The 25,467-nt window shown below is 38.4% G+C and overlaps 1 protein-coding gene across 2 annotated transcripts in view; it reads right to left on the reverse strand.

Annotated features, from left to right (window-relative positions):
• Tpk1 (thiamin pyrophosphokinase 1) overlaps positions 1-25,467 on the reverse strand; it is a 240,713-nt gene that overhangs the window by 189,155 nt on the left and 26,091 nt on the right. For both annotated transcript variants that reach the window (XM_048340405.1, XM_048340406.1), the window contains one exon: positions 14,355-14,426. In XM_048340405.1, coding sequence (XP_048196362.1) covers positions 14,355-14,426 — 72 coding nt within the window. The remainder of the gene's footprint in view (positions 1-14,354; positions 14,427-25,467) is intronic.

Below are 25,467 nucleotides of genomic sequence, written 5' to 3' on the forward strand. Positions count from 1 at the left end.
CAAAAATTATACTTCACAAAGAAGAAGAAGAACGTGGGGATGCAGAGTTCTTGAAGGTAATGATGTGGATGTGGAAGAGAAGAGCTGTTCCCATGCTAGGTCCTCCAGATGCGTGCTGGTCAGTGCCCCTCTTACATCTGTGTTACAAAGGATGAGCCAGCCTCCTTACCCTTACTGTTTACAATGCTTGGAGTAAACAGTAAGTAGGACTATGATTAAGAATTCTACTTCATGAAGAGAGGCAGAAATATAACAGGGAATGTAGTAATGTGGAGACTGTTAGACACAATTTTCTACCCTGGACTTATCTATCACATTTGGACAATGGAACAGGCTTAGGTCACAATAACCCCAGCAAATTGGGGTGCTTTTCCTTTGTGGGGCAATAAGAGAAAGACCTGTGTGGCAACAGCTGTGGACCACAGCTGAGGACTGGATGCTGAAGGCACTCTGAAGTTTACTTAAATTGCATGTGTGCATTAAAGGTGTTTTTATGTATGTATACTGAATAGCAGTCAAAGTTTTGTGATTGTTTTATTACATCAATGTAACCCATCTAAGTCTGTGACTTTCATTCACAAGAACATGATCCTTTGATTCACCCATAGTTTCAGTTTGAAGAAAGAAGTCGGCAAAAGTAATTTTGTTAACCTTATATAACATAATGGTTAAAATGCGCTATTTTTACCTATTTCAATGAGCAATGAAGAGAACTGGATTAATCAGACAACTAATGGTCCATGGTTTCTAAGTAAAAAGAATACAAAAGGTTTTCTTTCTATATAAAGACTAGGTGAGGATGTTGGACATAAATTATGGAGATATTCTCCAATGTGTGAAATACTGAAATGTGAAACATAAGAGACTAGAAGTCTTTTGGGACAATTAGTTAGGAACCTGAGTGTAGGATTCAGAAAAGTTTTCTCATCCAGGATTGGAAGCAAGCATTCAATAGACAGGCATATTAGACTTTATGAAAGTTAATACATTTTCTATAGCATAAAATATAAAGTATTAGTGGAAAATCAAAGGAGGTGGAATTATAGATGTTAATGGGTAACAAGTAAGTGATTATTAACTAGAATGTGAAATAACTCATGATTAAATAAAAAGTCAAATTCCCCCTCCACAAATTTAGCTAATGATATAAATAGGCATTATAGAGAAAAAAATTCAGGCAAACCATAGGTATATGAAAAATGCCTAAGTTCACTGGAGTTGTGCAAATGCATGTTAAAGTAACAAGGAGGTATTGTTTTCTGGCTATTAGACTAACAAAAATGAAAGCAATAGGCATTGTTGTTAGAAGCACAGGAGATGGGCTAATGTGGGTCCATTACTAGAGATGGGACTGTTAGGCTCTTTTGTTGGATTTTAGCAACCATTTTTACTATTAAACATATACATTTTCTAATCATGTAATTTCAGTAATTACAGTTGTCTGTCATAGAAATATGCATCAGTATGAAAAGAAAACATTTTCACATGCATCTACATGTATGAATAATGTGCACATGCACACATATGCGATCATGCACCCCTAAGAGCACCCCTAAAAGAGCCAGAGATTGGAAAACAAAGTGAATGCCTATCCATCATTTAGTAGTACCATATACTATAGCTGAGTCACAGAATACTATGCCATTTCAAAACAGAATTAGAGCTATGCGCCTTGTCTTGGAATTTAGGTAGGGCATTACTGAAAGAAGCCAGAATACAAAGGTTGGTTTTTCTAAAATGAATAAAGCAAAAAAAAAAAAAAAGCCCAAGATGCATATTTTTATGTGTATGTATGAAAAGTTATATTTGCATATGTAAGTCTGGAGCAGCATACATCAGGGACATTTCTTGTCCAGGGTGAGTGGAAGGAAATAAGATGTTATCTGCAAGCACAGAACTGAGGGAGCATGCAAAGAGAGAGTGCAGAAACTGCAGAAGAGCATCTATAATACAAACAACTGCAGAACGCAAGTTTGGGGACATTTATATTAACTGCACATATGTAGTGAAAAATTAAATTGAAGAAAATTAAGAACAGTATCAGAAAGGGACAGAGTTGATAATACCTGCAGGAGGAATTGGCCATAGACATTTTCTTTGGCTAGAAGTTACAGGCAGGGTTGTAAGGATGTTACAAAAAATGCCTACTACTTGACAACTAAGGAGATGATAACAATGACATGGTTTTTGCTAGTCTTTTATTTTTTGGTACAGTTAATAAACAATTTTCTACTGCAACCATACATGTCAACTTTACATCTTCAACCTATTTGAGAAAAAACATTCAGAAAGGGAGGGACATGGATCAAGATGCACTATATTTAACAAACTGACTGGTTGAATAGGAACTCTTTTGTACAACTACTTAGAGATAATAATGAAAACATTAATTTAAAAATAAATGGCTTCTGTACATATTCAATTATTACCTCAATCAACAAATAGATAATAATGCTACTTATGTATGATGCACGTAGACATTGCCCATTTCAACGCACAGCGGTGAACTATGCAGTATGGCTAGGGTAGATGAAATGAAGCTTCCACGAGGAAAAAACCAACATGTTCAAGAGAGTAGGACAGCAAGAAAGGAGGTACGGGCATGGAAAAGGTAAAGATGTCTGTGTCAGATGCGTCAGCATAAAACCAATCAGCTAAGCAGCAGACTGGAGCTGAGCATGACTGCTGCATGATAGGAAGCTTAACGCTCCACCAGGTGATCATTAACACTGTGTACGTTTGAAAGGGGAGAGCCTCCTTACACTCTTTCCTTCCGTGGCTCCTGTGGGCTGGGAGTTGAAGAGCCACGTCCTGCAGGTGGTTCTACCCTGCGAAGTGGCCGTGGGGGTGCAGGTCGGATGGTAGTCACTGAAGGACGGCCGCGTCTGCACATCCCCTCTCCAGGCGACCCCGCCCGGGCCCACAGGACAGTACCTGTCCCCGTGAAGATGCTTGAGTGCCTATACCACATTGCCTCTCGCCAGCACGAGTGACCCAAGAATCTGCCTAGGAAGGACAGACTCCACAGTGTCTTTTAAAGACACGGTTACAGCAGTCATATACACAATTACCTTGAAAGTGTGTGACACCGTGTGTCAGAAGTGAGTTCCCATGGGAAGCCCACTTGCTGGGGGAGTTATACTTTGCCTTTTGAAACGGGAAAAAGAGCATCAGGGGGGTCGTAGGGGTATTTGTAATGACAACATCTACAAAAAGTACGTAAGCCGGGCACCAGTGACTCACACCTATAATCCTAGGTTCTCAAAAGGCTGTGATCTGAGGATCATACTTCGAAGCTAGCCTGGGCAGCAAAGTCCATGAGACTCTTATCTCCAATAAACTACTCAAAAAAAACCAGAAGTGGTGTTTAGCTCAGCTGGTAGAGCAGTAAGCCTTTAGTAAAAGAAGCTCAGGGACAGTGCCCAGGCCCAGAGTGTAAGCCCCAGGACTGGCAAAAGAAAAAGGTTACTTTTAAAAATATCACCACATTCATTTTCTTAGACTTGTGAATCAGTTACCCGAAGAAACACAGGCTCCATGGTTTCCCTCATTCATAATAATTTGTATATGTCTAGGAAAGTCCTAGCAGAGGATCACAATAGCTTAATAGCTATGTACATATGACCATATAAAATTATGCAAATCAAAGTAACTCCAAGAAAAGGTCCACACCTGGGGAGGGCTCCATCCTCCTCCGTCTCTGAAGTCAGATCCAATCTACCTTCCCATATCTCCCACCTTTTCCTATATAATCCGGCCCAACACAGTCCCCGCTCTCTTTCCTTTTCTCTCTTACTCTCTCTTGCTCTTTTCTCTCTTTTCCTCTTCTTCTTTCCCCTCTGCCTCCCCACACCTCCATCTTCTGTAGGCTGGCAGTTTGCTTCTCCCCAATAAACTCCTTTCTGTCTGAACCATGTGGCGGGTTTCCTTTCAGGTTAACCTTACATCTGGTAAGGGGACGGAGTCAGGAGTCACTGGCTCCCCTCCTCCCCCTTCTCTTCTGAGGGTTAACCCGCCTCCTTGACCACCCCTCCTCGGACCAGACAGCCAAAAGCTGGAGGAAACTCACCTCGGACTTCTCACCTTTACCATTGCTGGCTACGCATCTACCCCACCATCTCCTCTCTATGTCTGGTGAGTGATTCCCTTCTACAGGTCCTCTGTTTGTCTCACCACGCCAGAGGGACCCTTTATGCCTGTTTGGCCAGTCTGTTCTCATTTCAGGGATGCCTGAATTGAGAATTTGACTCTATGTCCTTGTGGAGGCCCTGTCTAGGTCCTGTGGACCCCCATCTATATCCTTACGGACTCCTACGTCCTTACCAGACTATTCCATAAAGTCAAGACGCCTCATAGGCTAGAAAATCAGTCTCAATGGCCCAACCGCTTGGCTTGTGCCCTGGAGAGTGCAATGCGAGCTGGGTTCCAGGGACCCCCTCTAGGTTCCCTCTCAAAGGCTAGCCATTCTGGGTTTGATCTAAAAACAAAATAACTGCAAGCACTGACCTAGGTATTATTAGCACCATGACTTGTTCAGAAATTCGCCATCTTGGCCATGAGGTGGGTGAAGTCACAGTTAATCTCCCTTGAAGCAATTCTAAGATCACCTGATTCCACAAGCCAAAGGAAAAAGCGGGAAATTTTAGAGAAAATAATTCTGACAAGTATTTGTGGTCAATTCCTAATTAAGTTCCAGCCCCTGCCTCATGAGACTTCTTCCAGGCTTCATTCAAAGACTGCCATCTACCACCAAGGGACCGCTGCTTGTCTTCTCCTGGTGGAGCCACATCTCTGCCTTTTACCCTTAATGTCGACGCCCTTGCCAGCAGGAAGTAGCCAGAGAGAGTCAGCGCCCTTTTTCATAATTATTAAAAGGCCAGAATGTAAGGTTCACCCCCAGGAGGGCTCCATGCAGATGCCCCCCACCTGTTCAAGTCTGCGCCCAATACCTGAGTTACCTAGGTAACTGGCACACCTGGAGGCAGTTACCTCCTCCTTCTCTGAGGTCACATCCAATCCACCTGGCCAAATCTCCCACCTTTCCCTATATAATCCGGCTCAACATAATCCCTGCTCTCTTTCCTTTCCTTTTCTATCTTGCTCTCTTTCTTTTTCCTTCTCCTCTGTCTCCCCACACCTCCATCTTGTGCACGGGGGCCAGCAATTTGCTCTTCCCCCAATAAACTTTTCTGCCTGCACCATTTGGCAGGTTTCCTTTCCTTTCTGGTGAACCTTACAGAAACAAGAGGTTTTTGTTTTGTTTTTAAATGTATTGTGTGAAGTTATTTCTTTGTTCATTTGTTTTATTTTCCTTTGGTTTATACTTATTGCCACTTTTTTATTTTGGTACCCTGTGTCTTGTATATGTTTATTTGAATTAGGGAAGGGAAGGGGAATAACAAAATGGTGAGACAAAGGACAAAGGTTGAACCAATATACCAGCGATACTCACAAGACAGTTGGTTGGAAATGAACTTTACAACTTGAGGAAAAAGGAAGTCAATGAGAGGTAAAATGGGAGAAAATGGGGGGGGGGTAATACTGTTCAACTAGGAATGAACTCATTACCTTATGTAACCCACTGTACACTACCTTTACAATAAAGAAAAAGAAAAAAAGCCAAAAAAATCACATTATTTTAGACTGGTGAATCAGTTACAAAAGAATTGTTGGTGTCAGTGCTTTTCATGCTTTTCAACAAAATATTATTTTCTATACCATTAATGACATTGCTGATACAGCCTTTTGAGAATAAATAGGAGAACACTAATCTCAAAGTTTTTTCATCAAAACTTTCAAGTTTTAGTGCTGGTGTTTTCTTGTTTTTAACATTATGCACCAATAGAACACATTTCGTGAACTACTAGGTTTAGTTTTCCTTCTTCAGATACTTCTCAAATGGCTTATTTATTCAAATTTAAGTTTTTCAGTCCAGATACGTTATCTGGACCAAGGGATCAAGTTTTTACATGCACAGAAAATGCAATTATATATACTCCAATGTCAGACTGTTGGTTAACAGAAGAGTGTGCATGTTACTAAACAATGCAGATAGCTATTGCTGTTGGCCTTTTTAAAAAATTAGATTCTCTCGACTCCTTCCTCCCTCCCTCCCTTCTTTACTTCCTCCCCCGCACCTTTTTTTTTTTCCTTGTGCCAGTCCTAGGGCTTGAACTTGGGGCCTGGGCACTGTCCTTGAGCACTGGCTCAAGGCTGAAACTCTATCACTTAAGTCACAGCGCCACTTCCAAGATTTTTACTTGTCAGGATGATGTACAGAGGGGTTACAGTTACATACTCAAGGTAGTGAATACATATATATTTCTTGTCATATCTGTTATCCCTCCTCATTTTTCTCCCCTTCCCTCCTCAGCCCCTCATCTTACCCCCCCTTGCTTTCTTATTTTTTTTAAAAAAAAATCTTATCCTTAATGTACATTGTCACTCTAGTCTACAGTGCTCATGTCCTCTGTACAATTCCTTCCAGATTGGGTGATACATCTCTTTTCTTTTGCTTAGTATATTCTGTTCCTTAGAAAGGGGGGAAATACAGTAGAGGGGGCCCAACAGCTGCAATGGACACTGATGAGAACAAACTAAGCAACTCAAGGGCAGCAGAAAGGGGGGGAAGATTACACTTCTGACTTTTAAGAGATTGTTGGAAATAAGAGTTACACAGCCTTTCCTGCCCAGGCTGGCTTGGCTGGATTTGAACTGTGATCTTCAGATCTCAGGTTCCTGAGTAGCTAGGATTGCAGCTTCCTGAGTAGCTAGTATTACAGGCTTGAGCCACAAGCACCCAGCTTTCTTTTCCTTTTCTTGTCTTAGAGTTAGGTAGCATCTCATTTTGAGGTATACACACAGGGACCCTTTCTAACTGGTGTTTTACAGGAAAAGCAATTTCTTCTCACCTATAAAAAGGGTAATATACATTGATACCCAAAATAACCATAGATGGTTGAGTTATTTATTGGAGTTATTTAGCCTATGTACTGTATCTGTTTCAGGTGTCTAGAACTAATTTTCTAAATCCTCATTTAATTGAACTGATTAAAATACAACAAATGAGCTTGGCACCAGTGGCTCACACCTGTACTCCTAGCTACTCAGGAAACTGAGATCTGAAGATCATGGTCTGAAGCCAGCCCAGGCAGTAAAGTCCATGAAACTCTTATCTGCAATTAACCACCAGAAAACTGGAAGTGGAGCTGTGGTTCAACATGGTAGAGTGCTAACCTTGAACAAAATAGCCCAGAGACAGCACCTGGGCCCTGAGTTCAAGCCCTACAGACACAAAAAAAATGTACACACACACACACACACACACACAAACACACACACACACACACACACGATCTAGTACAAAGTCTTCTGTACATTGTACATATTAGGAAACCCATATCCCAACAACACTGATTCTAAAAGAGAGTTAGATGTCTGTTAGTAACTGACTGGAGTTACAGAGGACTAAAGTAAGATCAGGAGTGCCTACAGATTACCCGATATCAGGCTCATAAAGGAAGACGTCTTCTGAGATTGTACACCTTTGTAGTGAAGACAGAGGAGCAGAGTAGAAAGAGGCCTTACCGCTAGCATGCTTGAGTCTACAGAGGACATTATGATGAATCCAGTGGAGCTGAGCCAGTCTCCCACTGGACTGCAATCTTGTAAGAACATGGCCTATGTCTTCGCCTCACTGTGTTGTCTCCACACTGCTTGACACAGTACATGCTCCAAAATCATGGAATAAAGAAATAACTGTGAACATGAAAAAATGTAATACTGTGAAACCTGGTACTTGAAAAATGATTCTCTTTTTAGCATATCAAGTAAAAAATAGCTCATATAAGCTACAATGAAAATAAGAAGCAGAAGATTTATAAATGCACTTCAAATAGAAAGTTCTTCAGATTTTAGCATAAATTCCCTTAAGTTCCTAAACTATGTGGTTAGTAAGCAAAACGCATAGACTTAAGATTATAAAATGGCATACCCAAGATTCTACGTACACATATGTGACTGTGGGAAATGATGGCTGGAAGCTAGTTACTTCATTTGAGACTCATTCACTTCACTTACTCTAAAATAAAAGGTTACAAATATTCCCATTCAGTTATTGTTTTTACGGCTTTCAAATGTTTGCTTTATATTTGTTCTGACAAAACACTTAATAGAAAAGAGATTTAGACTCTTTGCAATGTTCCTTAACAAATAAGCTTTGGAATGTATAATCTGCTAGATAAGAAAATATTTAGTATGAGGTTCAAAGCTATTGCTAGGAAGAATGTCCACAGAGGCCCCAGCACATATGTAGATGAGGAGTCTACCCCGCATCCTATAAATTAGTAGTGGAATTTCTATGAATCACTTAGCTTTTTAGAAAGCCTCTCATCCATGTGGGTAAAAGAAGGGGCAGTGTAGGAAGTGGCCACTAACCACTAAAATTTGGGGGCAGAGAGCCCTGGCTTTGGTTATTTCTTTGCTTCAGTAGCCTTAGTGGAAAGTGAGCATCTCACATGAATTAACCAACAGTACTCGGTGAAGCCACATTCTACCTTGCGAATAGAATGTTTCAGTAGAGTGATGGATATTCCACACAGAGGTGTGAATGGGGTCATTTTTCACGTGGCAGCAATTACTCATGTCCTACAGGAACAAATGCATTTCCCACCACACATGCATACATGTGTGTGTCTCAAGAAACAATATTCATTCTAACTGTGCATGACCTAGCATTTTTATCTGAAATTTCTTTTTTTTTTTTTTTGCCAGTCCTGGGGCTTGAACTCGGCCTGTGAACTGTCCCTGGCTTCTTTTTGCTCAAGGCTAGCACTCTGCCACCTGAGCCACAGCGCCACCTCTGGCCGTTTTCTATATATGTGGTGCTGAGGAATCAAATCCAGGGCTTCATTTATGAGAGGCAAGCACTTTACCACTAGGGCATATTCTCAGCCCTGAAATTTCATTTTTTTATAAACACTAGCATTACCCCTAATGACATGATTTCATGACTCGTTAATAAGTTATAACATGTAGCTCCATGATAGGATCAGGAAAACATATGAATAGTTGTAATTAAGATATATACATATATATATATACACACACATATATGTGTGTGAACACACAACTGCTTAGAGGTAATTAAAATATAAAAATTTAAAACATAAATACATGTATATATTTCCCAACTGTATATATATATATATACATATATATGTGTATTTTCCAAACTGTAAAATCACAATCTTTTCTAGTTTTACTACTATTCATTTTAGTTTAATAAAGAAATCAAATAGAGCCAGAATACTATGAGATTGAAATTATTAATTATATTGAAAATTAGGTATACATGATTAATACTTATAGAAACAAATTAAAGTAAGTGCTTAATAATTATAATCAGCTTTATAATAATTACCCACACAAAATTATATTGATATCAATTAAGAAAGAGCCAGAAAGAAATGACAGTATATCTGCAAATATGTGCAGGAGCATATGTGAACAGTTACTGCCAGAGGATAAAGTAACAGAAAAGAGACAGATAAGAGGGCTGGGGATATGGTCTAGTGGCAAGAGTGCTTACCTCGTATACATGAGGCCCTGGGTTCAATTCCCCAGCACCACATATACAGAAAATGGCCAGAAGGGGCGCTGTGGCTCAAGTGGCAGAGTGCTAGCCTTGAGCAAAAAAGAAGCTAGGGACAGTGCTCAGGCCCTGAGTTCAAGCCCCAGGACTGGCCAAAAAAAAAAAAAAAAAAGAAGAGACACATAAGAATGTAAAAAGGAGAAGCCAAGGAAAGAAGGAAAAGAAAGAAAGAGACAACGTATTGAGGCAGAAGATGCTCCGAAATGGGAGGAGATTGGTCAATAAAAGTCTCGCAATGCACTTGGCAATGCTGGGTGCATGGCAAGCTCTCTGGATGACGCTATCTTTTCCATACTGCAGTGACAATGTCTTGGGAATGGGTTGGTCTCACTATGTACTGTGTGCCTGCAGAGTTATAGAAGCCAGACCACAGGTTTCAGTGGAACTACCTGTTGATTACCCAGAGGAAGGAGGGTGTCTAAGATGTGGGAACAGCAGCTTTTACACAGTCATATTACTTTACAAGTATGTATCTGGTAGTAAAAGTTTAATGTTTTAAAGACGCTAAAGCCAGGGTGTGTACACACACACACACACACACAGAGAAACACACACCACACACACACAAAGCTTGCAAAGTAACAAAACAAATTCCTTCTCTCAAACAGACAATGAATGTTTACTCTGGTCACAGCTGCCAAGCAAAATGCACAGTGAAAACAATGATTATGATACATTGTTGAAGAGCTGATTGCCAATGAATACCACACCTTAAATACAATCAGTTTCCTAACACTAGCACTATTGGAAGAACTGGTAACCCTGTATGTGAGTAAAGATATAATTCAGCTGCCAGAAAAGATAGGAAAAATGCAGAAGGGAATTATGATAAAATAAATAGCACTACTAAAATTAAAAGTAGGTAGCAAGAAAGCAACAAGTGGCACATATTTTCTCATACGTGGAAGCTAGATCTAAAATGCAACTGGTCACGATAATTTATACAGGACCCTAGGCATATACATAGTCACGCTAAAGGATAGTCTTAGGGAAGGAACTCAAAGGCGTAACTCCTCTGAACATTTAAAATACTATTCATCAAAATGAATTCCAGGAAATGCAAACATGGCTTATTGTTGTTATTGTTACTGGTGGTGGTGTTTTTCTTTCTCTTTTCATCTGGGGGGGGGGCAAAAACTGGAGTAGAAATGGAGGGTGGAAGGGTGAACAAATGCAAAAAGTATATTCAACATACACTGGAAAATGAACCATATAAATTGTAGGCAAGGATAGGAGGGGAAGCTGGGGGAAAATCAAGGAAGGGGTAACATTATCCAAAAGGAATTGTAGTCATTACCTGACTTAGGAAATGGTAGCCCTTCTGTATGACACCTTCATAATAACAACAAAACTTTATTGTTTAAAAGGTATGTAGCAACCAATGTACTATGAAGATCAACAAAGGCTAAATGAACTAACAAAGGCTGAATGAACTGATAGAAGAAATCAGCAGATAGTATAGGTATCAAGTAACAGGAGGGAGACAAAAATGTAATAGCCAGAAAGGGAGTTAAGATCATGTAATACTGGAGGTAGAACAGTTTTCCAAGAGATCCACAGCTAAGGTAGAAGTAATATGAGTAGTTAAAATAGATTATAAAAGGTCAACAAGCTATCTACTATAGTCCAGATTCAATGTTGCTCTTATTTTATTATTTTGGGAACACAAACCTGTCAGTTATTTAGTGTGTTTTCTACGGCTGCTTTTGCATAACCGTAGAGCTCAAAAGTTACCACAGAGCCTCATGGTCCACAGAGGGACAAATGCTTAAGTTCTCCTCTTTCACAAGAAGAATCTCTTGTCAATGCACAAAGGGTGGGTGCTAGTGGCTCACAATTGTAACCCTAGCTACTCAGGAGGTGGAGATCTGAGGACTGCAGTTCAAAACCAGCCTGAGAAGGAAAGCCCATCAAACTCTCTTCTCCAATTAACTACCAAAACAAAAGAAAAAAAAAGTCAGAAGTGGAGCTGTGGCTCAAGTGTTAGGGTGCTAGCTTTGAACAAAGAAGTTCAAGGATAGCACCCAGGCCATGAGTTCCCCTTAGGGGGCCCTCCACCCCCCCCCCAAAAAAAAACCCATATAAACCTAAAAACAGCTGTTGAAGTAAGAAAATATATGGCACGTTCTACTCACGCACGTTTTGACCCCACTGTATTGAGTTCAAACCCCTATCTTGCCCATTTACTGCAGGTATGAACGTGAATAAGTTATTAAAACTTTCAGTGTGTCACATCTACTATTCTCTAGAATGTGAGTAATAAAAGTCTTGTACAGCTTTCATAAAAGACACTTAAATAATCCTGAATGAATGAGTTAGTATGAAAGAGACAATAATTCTAATGGAGTAATTATTAAAAATAAATGCTATTATGAAGGTTACTGGCAAGCAACAAGAAATGTTTAAAAAAGAGATACTATGTAAATATGATCAAAAAGACAAAGAGATGCCGTCTCATCTGAGTAAATCCATTGGGAAAAAGGTAACATTAGACTTCTTAAATCTTATCATATTTATATCGTGATATCCAGAATGGTTAAATATCTAATTCTATAGAAATAGGCCTTCATCTTGGAGAAGGGAATGGTGAAATATGTCTCCAATCTTTATTCTATGCTATTAATATATTAAAGATCATAGACCTTTAGATAATCTGTTTGTAGACTAGAACTCCCCCACCACACACCTATTTCTTTGTACCTGAAACAAATCTTTTCCACCAGCCTTATTTACAGAATCTACAGCTTGTACATAATGATTTTGCTCAGTGGACTTGAACCAAGTATGCAAATTGCTCATCATAGCTATGGTTCCTTTAAATGTGCTCAAAGCATAAGTTGTGTGAAGCACTAAAGACAGAAAAGGACACAACTATGTTAACTCAGTGGCTCAATAAAACCATGATAAGCCTCACTACTATGTCGCAGAATTGTTAGGCTAATAACTAGGCTAATCATTATTCCAACAGGTGCCTTGAAGATCCTGCAGCCTGGCATTTTCCCAGCTTAGGTGATGTGCCAGCTCTTTGTCTAGATGTATTTAAATGGAAAATGTATGTAATATTCTACCTATCCATGCAGTCAGAGGCAACGAATCCTTAAAAGCTACATTCATGGAAAACATTTAGACAGCGAGGTGTCACTGTTTGACCTCTAGCTCTACCAAAAAGTTCCCATTGTGCAGTTCTATTGACTATGTTCAAAAATAGAATCTTTCCTCTCAGCTACTCTCCTGCTAGCTTTAACAAGTGTCTCACACTATAGCAACCCATGTCACCCTATTCAGGCTGTTCCAAACATCACCAGCAAACTCAAACCATGTGTAGAATGCACACTAGACTTACTTACTTCCTCTATTGGTGGTGGTGACAGTGGGGGTGGGTGGATTCTGGAGCCTGAACTCTGGGCCCAGGCATTGCTCTTTAGCTTTTTTCTTCAAGCCTTATGCTTCACTACTTGAGCCAGAGATCCACTTCTGACCTTTTGGTGGTTAACTGAAGATAAGAATCTCAGAAAAAAAAATTGTTCACTCTGGCTTTGAACTATCATCTTCAGAGCTCAGCCTGGTAAGTAGCTGGCATGTCAGACATCTTCTTAGAAATAAAATCAGGGTATGCTGCCTATAACCTGTGTATAACTCTGAAGTAGCGTGATAACCTTGTAGGCAGAAACAAACAGGTCCCTTCAAGCATGCACCCATTAGGATTTTCATTTATCACATACTATCAGTTAAGAAAATCATTTACCAAACTGAAAGGTCTAACTCACACACAAAGAATTTTGAGCACCACATCCATTCCCAAATTCCAATGACCTCTGATATTTACAGCAAAGTTAGACTTGCTTCCCTTTATCTACCTACATCTTCTTATCTGTATTGTATTTTATAATCCCTAGATTAAATAGAATTGATCCAATCCCAACTATTTCCTCAAATTTCCTAGTTCCATTTTTACATATGTACCTTGAGTAGTATAACTTAATTTACCCATTATTCCTCTTTCCATTCATTATTTGGAGACAGAGTCTCCTGGATTTTCTGCTTGGTATACCCTTGAATTGTGATCCTCTAGATCTCAGCTAGTATTACAGTGAACCATAGTTAGTCCCTTCAGAAACAATCGATTTCAAAACACCAAATGACAGTAATATTTTCTAGCCTAGAGTTAATCCCATAAAAATCAAAGAATATTTTAAATATTTAACAAGATCTGCTTCTTACATGAAGAATTGCACTGTTTCTTACATGAAACATCCCAGAAGCATTACTTCTATGAAATTATATTATTTTAACCATACTTTCAACAAAAATATTTTAAGAAGATAACATAATAAGGAAATGTCTTGTTTTTTAATTTTGTGTCTGATAATTTTACATGGAAGGTAAAACAAGAATTCATGTCGATGCTTTATACTGACACTGGTGCCAAAATATTTATGCCCTGACAAATTCATTTTGGTAATTCAGAATTAATACCCAGGTAGTAAGTCTGAAATACTGTATTTGATCCTTGGAAATCACATACAGACCAAGATTAACAGAGGAGCCATAATTAATTGTTCAGATAACTCAATAATTGAATCACCTCATTTTGGTGCCACTTTTTGCTGTTTCATTTGGTTCTCAGGATACTTAATATTCATGTTATTCACTCCCAAACTGTAAAATAGCAAAGAAATATAATTGCTATATTTAAGTTTACCTTTTTTCCAAAGGTGACGAAAATATTTGTCCAGAGGCTGATTGAGAATCACAAGGCAGTACTTCAAATTTCCTATGGGAAAAAAAAAAAAATTGTGTTTGGGTTCATAACCTTGTAGTGCAGATTTTCAATACACATATAACTACAATTCAGCATTACCTTCCATGCCTTCATTTTCAAGATATAGTAACAAGACCTACTTTGATGTGTGTGTTTATTCCTGAGAAATTTATTATGAAAACAATTAGTCATAAAAATTAGGTAAATCTCTTTTCATAGCAGTTGAGGGGTGCTTGACATACATTTTCAGCCACTTATATTCATAACAACTTTTACATCTGGCTTGTATTATTCCAACTTAATATCACTTACCAAATGGTGTCAGTGTTGATCTAAAGGTATTTTCACATTTACTCTCTCTCCCCCTCTTTCATTTGTTTGTTATCTTTCTCATTCTTATTTTCTTCCTATCTCTATCCTACCTTGAACTACTCAGGGCAAAACCCTGAAAAGCCTCCTAGGTCTTTTTTTTCATGATGTTTTGTATTCCACATTCTTAAACAATTCTCTGAAAACTAAAAAAATATGAAGGAAAATTACGTTCCAAACAATTGTTGTACTTCTTTTATAAGGAGCTTTAAATAATACAAAGCAAGATGCAATCCAGCTGATAAAAATCTGTCATTAAGCTCAGTTTAAGCATTCATTTCCTTCATGGAAAATAAATGTTTGTTTAGTGATAAGGACAATTAGTTGTTCATAAAGCAATCTCACTATTAGACATGGAACAAGATAAAGAAATGCAAAGGATATGCCCTTATTCAGAGCCAACATTATTCAGCATAGTGTCTCAGGTAATGGAAGTAGGCAAAACAATGAGATTACAGACTACATTTGAGCTAAGACATTTATAATAAAAATCAGGAAAACAAGAATATGATGAGTGCCAGATAAACAGATCAATGGGAGGCAGGGGTTCACAGGGTAGGATGTCAATAAAGACTGATGTCATGTTAAAAAATCTTTGTGAATTGTAGACTTTCTGAACTTCTTACAAAGAAAATGAAGCTGGAAAGAATAAAGGACAGGACACAACAGACAATGAAAGTAGCTCACAGGGAGCTGCTATCATTTAGCCCTTAGGGTAAGTAAAAGGACAAGCCTAGAAAGCAAGCCCCTACTGGCATAAATCTTTAACACTAACATAGCAAATTTTAAACAAAGCCCTTAAAAGGACCACAGGAGGGAAGTCAACATGTCCAGGAAGTATGTAACAGTTATATAGGAATGACCAGCAAGGCACTTTAAGTATATTAGGAAGCTCCCACGTAGATACAGATACTGAAGGTAAGAGAGGAGACTAACTATAGAGATGCTCTGTGGTAGTCAATTGGAAGTATTTTACAGTTTCCTTCCTGGACGGGTTCAAATTGTGATTCTCAGATCACTGTCTTCTGAGTAGCTAGGATCACAAGTGTGAGCCACTAGCACCAAGTCATGTTTATATAGGAAGTAAAAACAAGGGAGAACACTTAAGAGTAGAATGTCAAAACTCAGAAAACAACTGCTTTAAGGAAATTATAGTAGCTGACATCCCACAATTTCTAAAACATATTAGCATGTATTTATTTACAAAAGGATTTCTTTTGTGAAATTTCTATAGAAATATACAATGTACTTTGATAGTGAAGATTCATCCAGAACCTTTATATGTTACTTCTATGGAATGTTTTTTGGGGATGACAAGTGCTCAGTAAGATGTTATTGGCAAAAAGCCAGTGACCAGGATAATCCGATCTTTTTTCTCTCTTTGACAAAGTCTGTACTGTCAAAGAAGGCTTTCAAAAATATTGTATAGAATGGCTGAAACTCCCCCTCAGTAGACAAATGGTTCAGGAAAATGTGGTACATATACACAATGGAATGCTATGCCTCTATCAGAAAGAATGACATTGCCCCATTCGTAAGGAAATGGAAGGACTTGGAAAAAATTATACTAAGTGAAGTGAGCCAGACCCAAAGAAACATGGACTCTATGGTTTCCCTCATAGAGAATAATTAGCACAGGTTTAGGCTAGTCACAGCAGAGAATCATAGCTATGCCCCTATGAATGCATAAGATGATGCTAAGTGAAATGAACTCCATGTTATGGAAATGAGTGATATATCACTGTTGTAATTACTTTCAACACGCCATGTGAAACTGTAGCTCCTTTTCTTGATCCTCTTGTATCCCTTCCTGTGGTTATACTCGTCTATCACTGTATCTCACCTGAATACACTGGATACTGTATATACTGGTATTAGAACTAGGGAAGTGAAAGGGAATAGCAAAATCAAGAGACAGGATAAAAAGACAAATGACTCCAAAAGCAATACTTGCAAAACCATTTGGTGTAAACCAACAGAACAACTCAAGGGGGGAGAGGAGAAGGGAGGCGATGAGGGAGGAGGTAACAAACAGTACAAGAAATGTACCCAAGGCCTAACGTATGAAACTGTAACCTCTCTGTACACCAGTTTGACAATAAAATAAAAAAAAGAATGGCTGAAACTCTTTCCTGTTACTAATTTTTTATTATGTTAACTAAGAAAGAATTTTTGTGACTCAGAGAACAAACTATTAGTAAAGGTAAACAGTATTACCCGCATAGCGATTTTGCTAAACCAATAGTATAAGGTAATAATTAAGCAATATGAAAAAATGCATTGGTTATGATTCATTAATGACATTACTAATGCTTTAGAATTTAGCTATTTCTATACCTATCACATATGTTAGAGATGTCGCTATACAACTAAATTTATTTAGGGAATAGGATCTGATAGATGGTCTTTTCATCTCTCATCTGTTCTAGTCTTCCAATAGGATCTGATAGCCTTTCCTTTTCTAATCTAGTTCTCTCTGGAATTATCACTAGATGAAATCAGTGTGTCACTTATTTTTTACTCACAGCCCTCACAGTTACTAATCCCAAACAGATTATAAATAAAGTGGTATCCGGAGCCAATATAGTTGCTAAACAGTATAGGTATGGGAGCATCTCAGTGCAGATACTCTATCAGAATATAGTCCACATCACCGAGATGCTGACTGGCTAAGGGACCATGCCTCTGGCATTAAATATTCAGGTAGTTAGAAGAGTCATTGACTACAGAAGCGAGGAAATTAATTTGTCTTATTTCAGTGATTTCTCAAGTTGTCACATTGATACTATTTCTGAGATATAGAAGAAGATTTAAGGAAAAGACTATGAAGTATTTCCTTATTACAATTTTATACAGAATACAATTTTCTAAATCAGGTGTCCTTAGGCAATCTCAAAGACAAATGCAGGCAAAACTGGCAGGATGTCAGATTTAATAGCAATAGAACCTTTTTCATTATATATAAAAATGCACGATGCACTCCATTTTAAGGAACAAGGAGAAAACACAGATTAATCTTAATTCTTCATATGTTAAGTCAGAAGTCCTTGAACTGCTTTCTCAAAGTCACTTTAATTATAGGGGAAAAAAAGTCCCAGATCATGCATCGACTAGAAGCTACATGGTTCAAATTGGACCAAAATTCCTAATTACTTACAAATGTCCAAGTTTATGACATGAAAATAAAAATAAAGTCAAATCAACAGCCCTGGACTAAACAGAAGAGGCCCTTTGAAGGGGAAAGACTAATTAGAGTCAGCAATTTAGATGTTACAGAAGGATGTCAGTATATCCATAAGAAAGGAAGGGAATAAAGATGAGTCTGGAGCACCTGGTAGTGCCACTTGGGAGTATTTCTCATAGTGACAGGAATGTCACCACAACAGTCAAGTCAAGGAGCACCTTAATGAGGCAGGCAGACTTTTTATGGGCCCAAGTTGCTAAGGCAACAATGCCAGAGCCTCTTGACAGGCCCATGGATGCTCCCTGCCTATGGATGTTCCATATAACCCCACGATGATCTCCCCTCAAGTTTCGTCAATGTGCTGATCAAGATGCTGATATAGTTCCTTACACCAGACTGGGTGACACCATGTCCTGATAATCAGGAAGGTGCATCTGGTAAGTAGAACCCCTTCTTAGTGCACATGCACAGAAAGTGAGCCATGACCTTGCAGAGTCCTGGTGGCCCCCCAGTGCCCAGGAACTCAACTGGAGACTATTCAATCTCCAGAGTCTGAGAATAAGGTTCCAACACATCTAGGCATGCACAGATACACATTTTATTTAAGTGTCAACTTGTCCTTCAGAATTCACTGCAAAGGAAGGACAGTCCACACTTTCCTGACCCTTAAAAATCCCCAACAGACAGAGGGTTTGGTGCTCTGGAGCCTTGTTCCAGGCTGATGTTTTCTGCAAGGCATCTCATGTTCTCTTGAATAAAATTCCTATTGTTTTTACTGTGCTTTCTGTCTTGAATTCTCTAGCAGGGAAAAAGAATCAAGGTTAAGCTGTGTAAACTTTCAGTGACATGCTATGAGGTTTAGCTGTATGCATTTCCAGTAAAACTAAATCTGATAGCCCAAACTAAAACCATGTGAGCCACAAAACAAAGAAGTATTGGATCACAAGACAAAGGACAAATATAAATATATATGCACCTATACTGTCTGACAGAACAAAATGGCACATTAATAAACAGGGAGATGAGGCAAGTCTAGCCCTAAGAATGTTCTGTCCTAAATGATGAGTACACGGATGTAGGCTGTACCTGGTAACTTCTTTCAAAATGTCTAATACAGGTCAGTAAGCCTAAAGTTCAAACCACAGTACTGCTAGAAAAAAAAAAAAGCACAGTACAGAAAAGAGGTTGACGGGACTTTTACATTCCACATGGAGGAAGGTCAAAAACAGTCTTAATTCATGTGGTAGGATAAACAATTTCCCTGAACTTGAATTTTTTACAAGGGTAGAATGGATACATGGTAAGAGGGATGAAAGAGACCACCCTATCTCTGTGATATTCCTTCCTCAAACCCACAATGACTCTAATGGAAACTAATAAATTTCAATTTTAATCTTACAATGAGCCTTACCCATAGTCTTCAAACATGCCAAGGTCACTGAAGATAGTCAAGAAGGCCTAAGAGACCGTGACAGCTAAATGTAATATGGTATCCTGCTGAGGATCCTGGGACAGAAAAAGAACATCAGGCAGAACCTAAGAAAACTGAACAAACTAGGAAGCTAAGAATAAACGAGGAGCACTATACCAATGTTGATTTATTAGTCATAACAATTATACTATACCAATTTAGAATGTTAATAAGGGAAAATTGTCCATATGGGCTATGAAAGAACTCTTTAATCCTCTCATACTTTCTGAAAACCTAAAACTACATTTTTTACAAAAAGCCCATTTTTTTTTAAGATCTGGTCAAGGACAGAAAAGGAAACATGAAAATTATTGCATAAAATTCATTTAGTAATTGAATAAATTGTTTACCCTTATGAAAGAAGCCCAAAGATATGTTGGAATTTGTAGAATAATATTAAAGAAAAAAAAATCACCTCACCACCCACGAAAGCAAAGACAACTGTAGTTGTCCTTATATGGAAAATCTTATCACTAGCTGCTTTTAAGTTAAAAAAAAAATTAAATAAGGGCAAGAGAATAGCATAGTTGCTATTATAGTTCAAGAAAACCATTTTTTTTAAATTTCAGATCTCTGAGAATGAATGCTATTTGTTTTATATTACAGTAGTTGACCCTTTTTACATATCCATTTATAAGTCAATGATCTCAAAATACAGTCACAGAGCCCACGTGCAAAAAGGTTATATGTTTTTATTTTAACATAAGATTTAATGATATTTACTATGCAAATCAGCACGAGGGCCTCCTGTCCTTTCAGTTCATTGTCATGGGCAGCTCTTGTGAATGAGTTCTCCTAGAAAGGTGTGAGAGCCACCAATGAGCTTCCAGCAGCAGGTGAGGAAACTTGGAGTTTACCTGTATGAGGTAAATCAAATTCACACACCATTTGTTTTACAGTCAATATCCTTAACAAAATATTTTACTTAGAAATATTCTTCAAGGCATATTAAATACAAATTCGGTAAGAGGGTATTTATATAGGGAAATGGCAAAAACAGGTACTTCTCCCTAAACAAATACCTAACAAGCTTCAGGAAGAAGTGGGGAGGGGGGGTAAAAACATGTGTTTCTTCACACCCTGGAAACAATACTTGTCAAGACCACTGATGACCTCCTACTATAAAATCCAATGGCCAATTCTCTCTTTTCATCCTGCTCAACACATCTCAGTATGTTGATAGAGTATGAGCACTCAATGGAGACTTCTTGGGAAACCTCTGGTGTTCTTTTTCTTTCTCTTGCTGTTTGATCATCTGCATCCATCCAGCGCAAGGAATAAATATGTAGTGACTGCATATCTCTAATTTCTCTACACAGGTGTTAATTAAGAAAGGAAGAAAGTAACACAGTCTAATGGAAATAAAAAGTCGGGATGGTACTGGGTGTTGCTAGCTCACACCTTCAAATCCTAAAGACTCAGGAGGCTGAGATTTGAGAATCACAGTTTGAAGGCAGCTCAAGCAGAAAAGTTGGAGAGATTCTGATCTCTAATTAGCCACCAAAAAGCTAGAAATGGAGCCTATGGCTCAAGTGATAGAGCATAAGCCTTGAGTGATAAAGCAGAAGGATAGTTATGCCCAGGCCCTAAATGCAAGCTCCAGTACTGGTATGAAAAGAATACATAAATAAAAGTTGAGAACCACTGAAATAGTGCCTAGAGGTATTAGTTAATGATGATATAACATCTTCATAAATAGGAACATTTTATTAGACTCATCATGATCTCATCTTTTTAATCATCATTTCCTGAAATACTTATAGAAAATTAATAATGTAAAAAATATGAAAGAGCTACTGATGAACCAAGTAGTATTTGAATAAAGGGGAAAACAGTAAATAATAAACTATTTGTATGTTTTTATAAATCAACATGAGAAGGCTGCCTTTTAAAAAGAATCGATGTGGCTGGGGATATGGCCTAGTGGCAAGAGTGCCTGCCTCGGATACACGAGGCCCGAGGTTCGATTCCCCAGCACCACATATACAGAAAACCGCCAGAAGCGGTGCTGTGTCTCAAGCGGCAGTGCTAGCCTTGAGCGAGAAGAAGCCAGGGACAGTGCTCAGGCCCTGAGTCCAAGGCCCAGGACTGGCAAAAAATAAAAAATAAATAAATAAATAAATAAATAAATAAAAAGAATCGATCACATACCAGTGCCCTATGTGAACATAGATTAAAATTAAATACCACGGACATTAGAAAAAATATATTACTGAAATGTACTGCCAAGTTATCAAGGGTTTATATACTCTTAGTTTAAAAAACTGGAACTTAAAAAAAATCAATATTAGCCAAAACACATGCCAGCCGCTATACATCAAACAGCTATTTTGTCAAAGAACAAGAAACCATTATTATGAATCTCTCATCCCTAAAATGCATTTCAATTAAACAACAAAACTCTAAGGCACTGAGCTATATATTCAAATATAAGAATTTTTCCATTTTAAGCACAGATTTTTTTTTAAGTGTGCATAGGGAAATCAGGACTGTCAAGTCAATTTGTTCTTTGAGGAAATAAATTACACCTGGACAAAGCAGAACTATGAAAAGGCTGTGAACAAACATTCCATACCAAAGCCTATTAAAATAATGGAATTGCCATTGGACTAAGAAGTGTAAGTCTTATGTAATAAATTCGTTTAAAGAAAGTAAAATGAGTAGAAGCAAGGAGGTTCTTCCCTAAAAAAATCTCTCCTGCCTCCACCAGAAGTGACCATAGGCTTTCTCCAGTTGCACGGGGGTTAATTATGAGTTCAGTTGCTAATGAAAGACCATTAGCAAAGTGTCTTGGTTTGGGTAATACATGAGGTGGTCCCTCTCTTGTACCAAGAGGTATCACATCCCCACATCAGGGGCACAATACCATCGGGGCACTTGGGACTTCCTGCTATACAATTCAATGGCCAAGTCTCCATTTTCACCTTTTCAACACATCTCAGTATGTTGACAACAGTAGATTATTCCTGGAAGGCTTGATTTCTTGCAAACCTCCTCTTGGAATTCTCAGTGGGTCAGCTAAATCTCTTGCTTGCTTGCTTGCTTGCTTTTTTTTTTTTTTTTTTTTTGCCAGTCCTGGGGCTTGAACTCTGGGCCTAGGCACTGTTCCTGGGCATTTGAGGTCAAAGCTAGCACTCTACCATTACTGCTACCACTACCACACTTTCTGCTTTTTTTTGGTCATTTAGTGGTTATAAGAACTTCATGGACTTTCTTGCCCAGACTGGCTTCAAACTGGGATTCTCAGATCCTGGCTTCCTGAGTAGGTAGGATTACAGGCATGAGCCACCGGAGGCCCAGCTTGCTATTTCCTTCTTATGTGCATCAAGGGCAGGGAATAAATATGTATTGACTGTCTCTAGCTCTTTTATGAGATGTTAAAACTTGGGTCTTTTCTTGATATAGTCCTTCCATCCTGGAGGTTTTAAATACCGTCTTTACGGTGACTTCTACATTTAATCTAAACTCCAAAACTCCAGGCCAACCTTCCTATTTAAAAACTATCTATAGAACTCGCAGACATCTCACACTTGACATGTTCCAAATCAAACATCTACCTATGCTCTCTTCCTCCAAACCTGCTCCACCCCTCTGCTCTTCTACCACTAACATGACCCTTGAAGAAGCCTCCCTGTATTCTGTTCTCCCCATAGTAGCTACAAGGTCTTACTAAAATATAATCATATCAAGTCATTTCCTCCCTTGAAAAACATCCTCTACCTTTCTTTCATAGTGAAAGTCAAATTCTCAGCAAATCACATCCAAGGCTCTAGATGGCTCCCTCCCTTTATCTTCTGTCACTTTTCTTCCTGTACTCTGTGTCCTTGCTATACCACACTAACTCCCTTGCTGCTCCTCAACCATAATAACCAGTCCATCCTTTTATACTTTACTGTACGTACCTCCAGTACGTGAGTCCCTCACTTTGTCTTCCACATTAATCCCCAACATCTCACTAAGATGTGACTTACCATAGAACTTTCTTGGCCAATCTATGCCCTGTGTAAAGACCTTTCAAGACAAACTATGGACATTTGTAACAAAATGATTCCAGCTACTTTGTCTAATAAACAAATGACTCTCCTCTTAATTTTCCTATTCTCCTTCCCTTGGTTGCCTGACCAATATAGTTCCTGAAGAATTAAATAATTCCCTCCTAAAGCCCAAAGTCCCTTCCAGGATCCTGAGCCCGGAGGTGTTCTATATTGAAGTGAAATAGTACATAAAATATTCCAGGGTAGACAGAAGACATACCAACAAGCAGTCATCTTTCTGTCCAGTAGGAAAATGGTGTTTTGATTATTTTAGCTTAAGAAGTGCCTGATGAAACTAGAGATGGTCCACCAAAAAACAACTACATCATTAAACTGTTAAGATAATTTCCTTGTGAGTACAGTAAGTCTCCTCAAGTTAAATAGGTGTTTATGTTCAGCCCCTATTTAGAAATTAAAGAAATCCACATAATATGCCTTCAGCCCTACAAACATGAGCCTATGACTATTTACTATCAATCAACTTTTCAGGTTGAAAGTGTAAATAGATTCTAAAAGGTTTGAATCAATTTACATCTGAAAGCACTACTGATTAACCATCATACAACAGAAGTGGTCTTTCTAAACTTAGTAATCCTAATACCATGAAACCTATGACATCATAAACAAGATTTACCCAATGCATTTTCACAAGAATCCACTTAGCCTAGAGTTACTTGATAATAATAGTAGTAGTAGTCATCATAGTAGTAATAGTAGAAGTAGTAGTAGTAAACTAGGGGTAGTAGGGAAGAGGAATATAAGCCTGATAATGCTGTAAATATTTCTTGTCATAAAAGGAAAAAGGGCTATAACAAATGTGTTCTTTCCACTCTCATGGAATTAGCCATTTTCTTTTTCCTGATAAACACACACTCACTCATACCACCATGAATGAAGCTCATTTCTTTTTCTGGAAACACTGAAAGCTCTAGGGTTGCTGAGTGTGTACAAAGCTGTTCCACCACCTGTCCCTAGCCCTGTTGACCTGGACCACAAAGAACTATGTTCCCTGTCAATCAAGAAAATCAATCACTGCCTAGCAAACTGTGGATGTAATGCCATAACCCTAAGGATTTCTCATAAAGTACTAAAAAATTATAGTCTATCACGTCAGTTCTGACATGTTGACAGCTGGGTCCACAATCGTTTTCACACTTGAAAAGTCAGATCAAAACATTTCCTGCAGGCAGAATCTAAGTAAATTGGGACTGTGCTTCTAAAATAAACACAACCTAACTTTTACCCATAGGCTACTCCTGCTAACTCAGCCCATTTCTAAACACAACAAAATCACAAAATTCCTTTGTGAGCATCAACAGAAAGAAGACCAAAGAGGCTTAGCAAGGCAGTGCAGTGATCCCTCAGCCCCCTTTCTAGGCCTCTGCTTTGAGTTTGGTCAGAGGTAGTAGGAATAGTGGGCTTAACATAAAACAACACAGAGCACAAATAACGATAGAAGAGACACTTGAGTTTTAAATATTCCTTAAGGAGAATTTTGATCCAAATCTCCTTCCAATATTTATTATCTAAAGAAGCCCATGTTATGCTAAACTGGACATATATGGGTGAAAGCCAATGTGCTCTATGATCAATAGTTTGAGAGAAAACAAATGACAATTATTTCAAGTTACAGAATAGTTCCAAACACTCTCCTTAATTAGCACCAGATATATAATTCACTACCATGTGACTAAAGCAGGTTTAAATAGAATGCAAGTCTTTATTTGACAGCTTTTTTTAATGTAAAACAAAACCGTGACTCCTGTATGAATTTGGGTTACACAGATGCAGCCCACACTATAAAGAGTAAAACCACAGTGGAGGAAGGCAAACCCTTATACCTAGCAGGCATTCAGTAGGTGGACCTTTGACACTAATAGATGATAGATGACTTGTGTGAGGTCACAGGTTAAGCTCTCTGCAAGGAAGACTTTCATGTCCGGGAGGAAAAAAAACACCATGTGCAAAGGTCACACAAAAGTGTCTAGTATCATG

The sequence above is a fragment of the Perognathus longimembris genome, chromosome 2 (genome assembly GCF_023159225.1).
Source record: "Perognathus longimembris pacificus isolate PPM17 chromosome 2, ASM2315922v1, whole genome shotgun sequence".
NCBI lineage: Eukaryota > Metazoa > Chordata > Mammalia > Rodentia > Heteromyidae > Perognathus > Perognathus longimembris.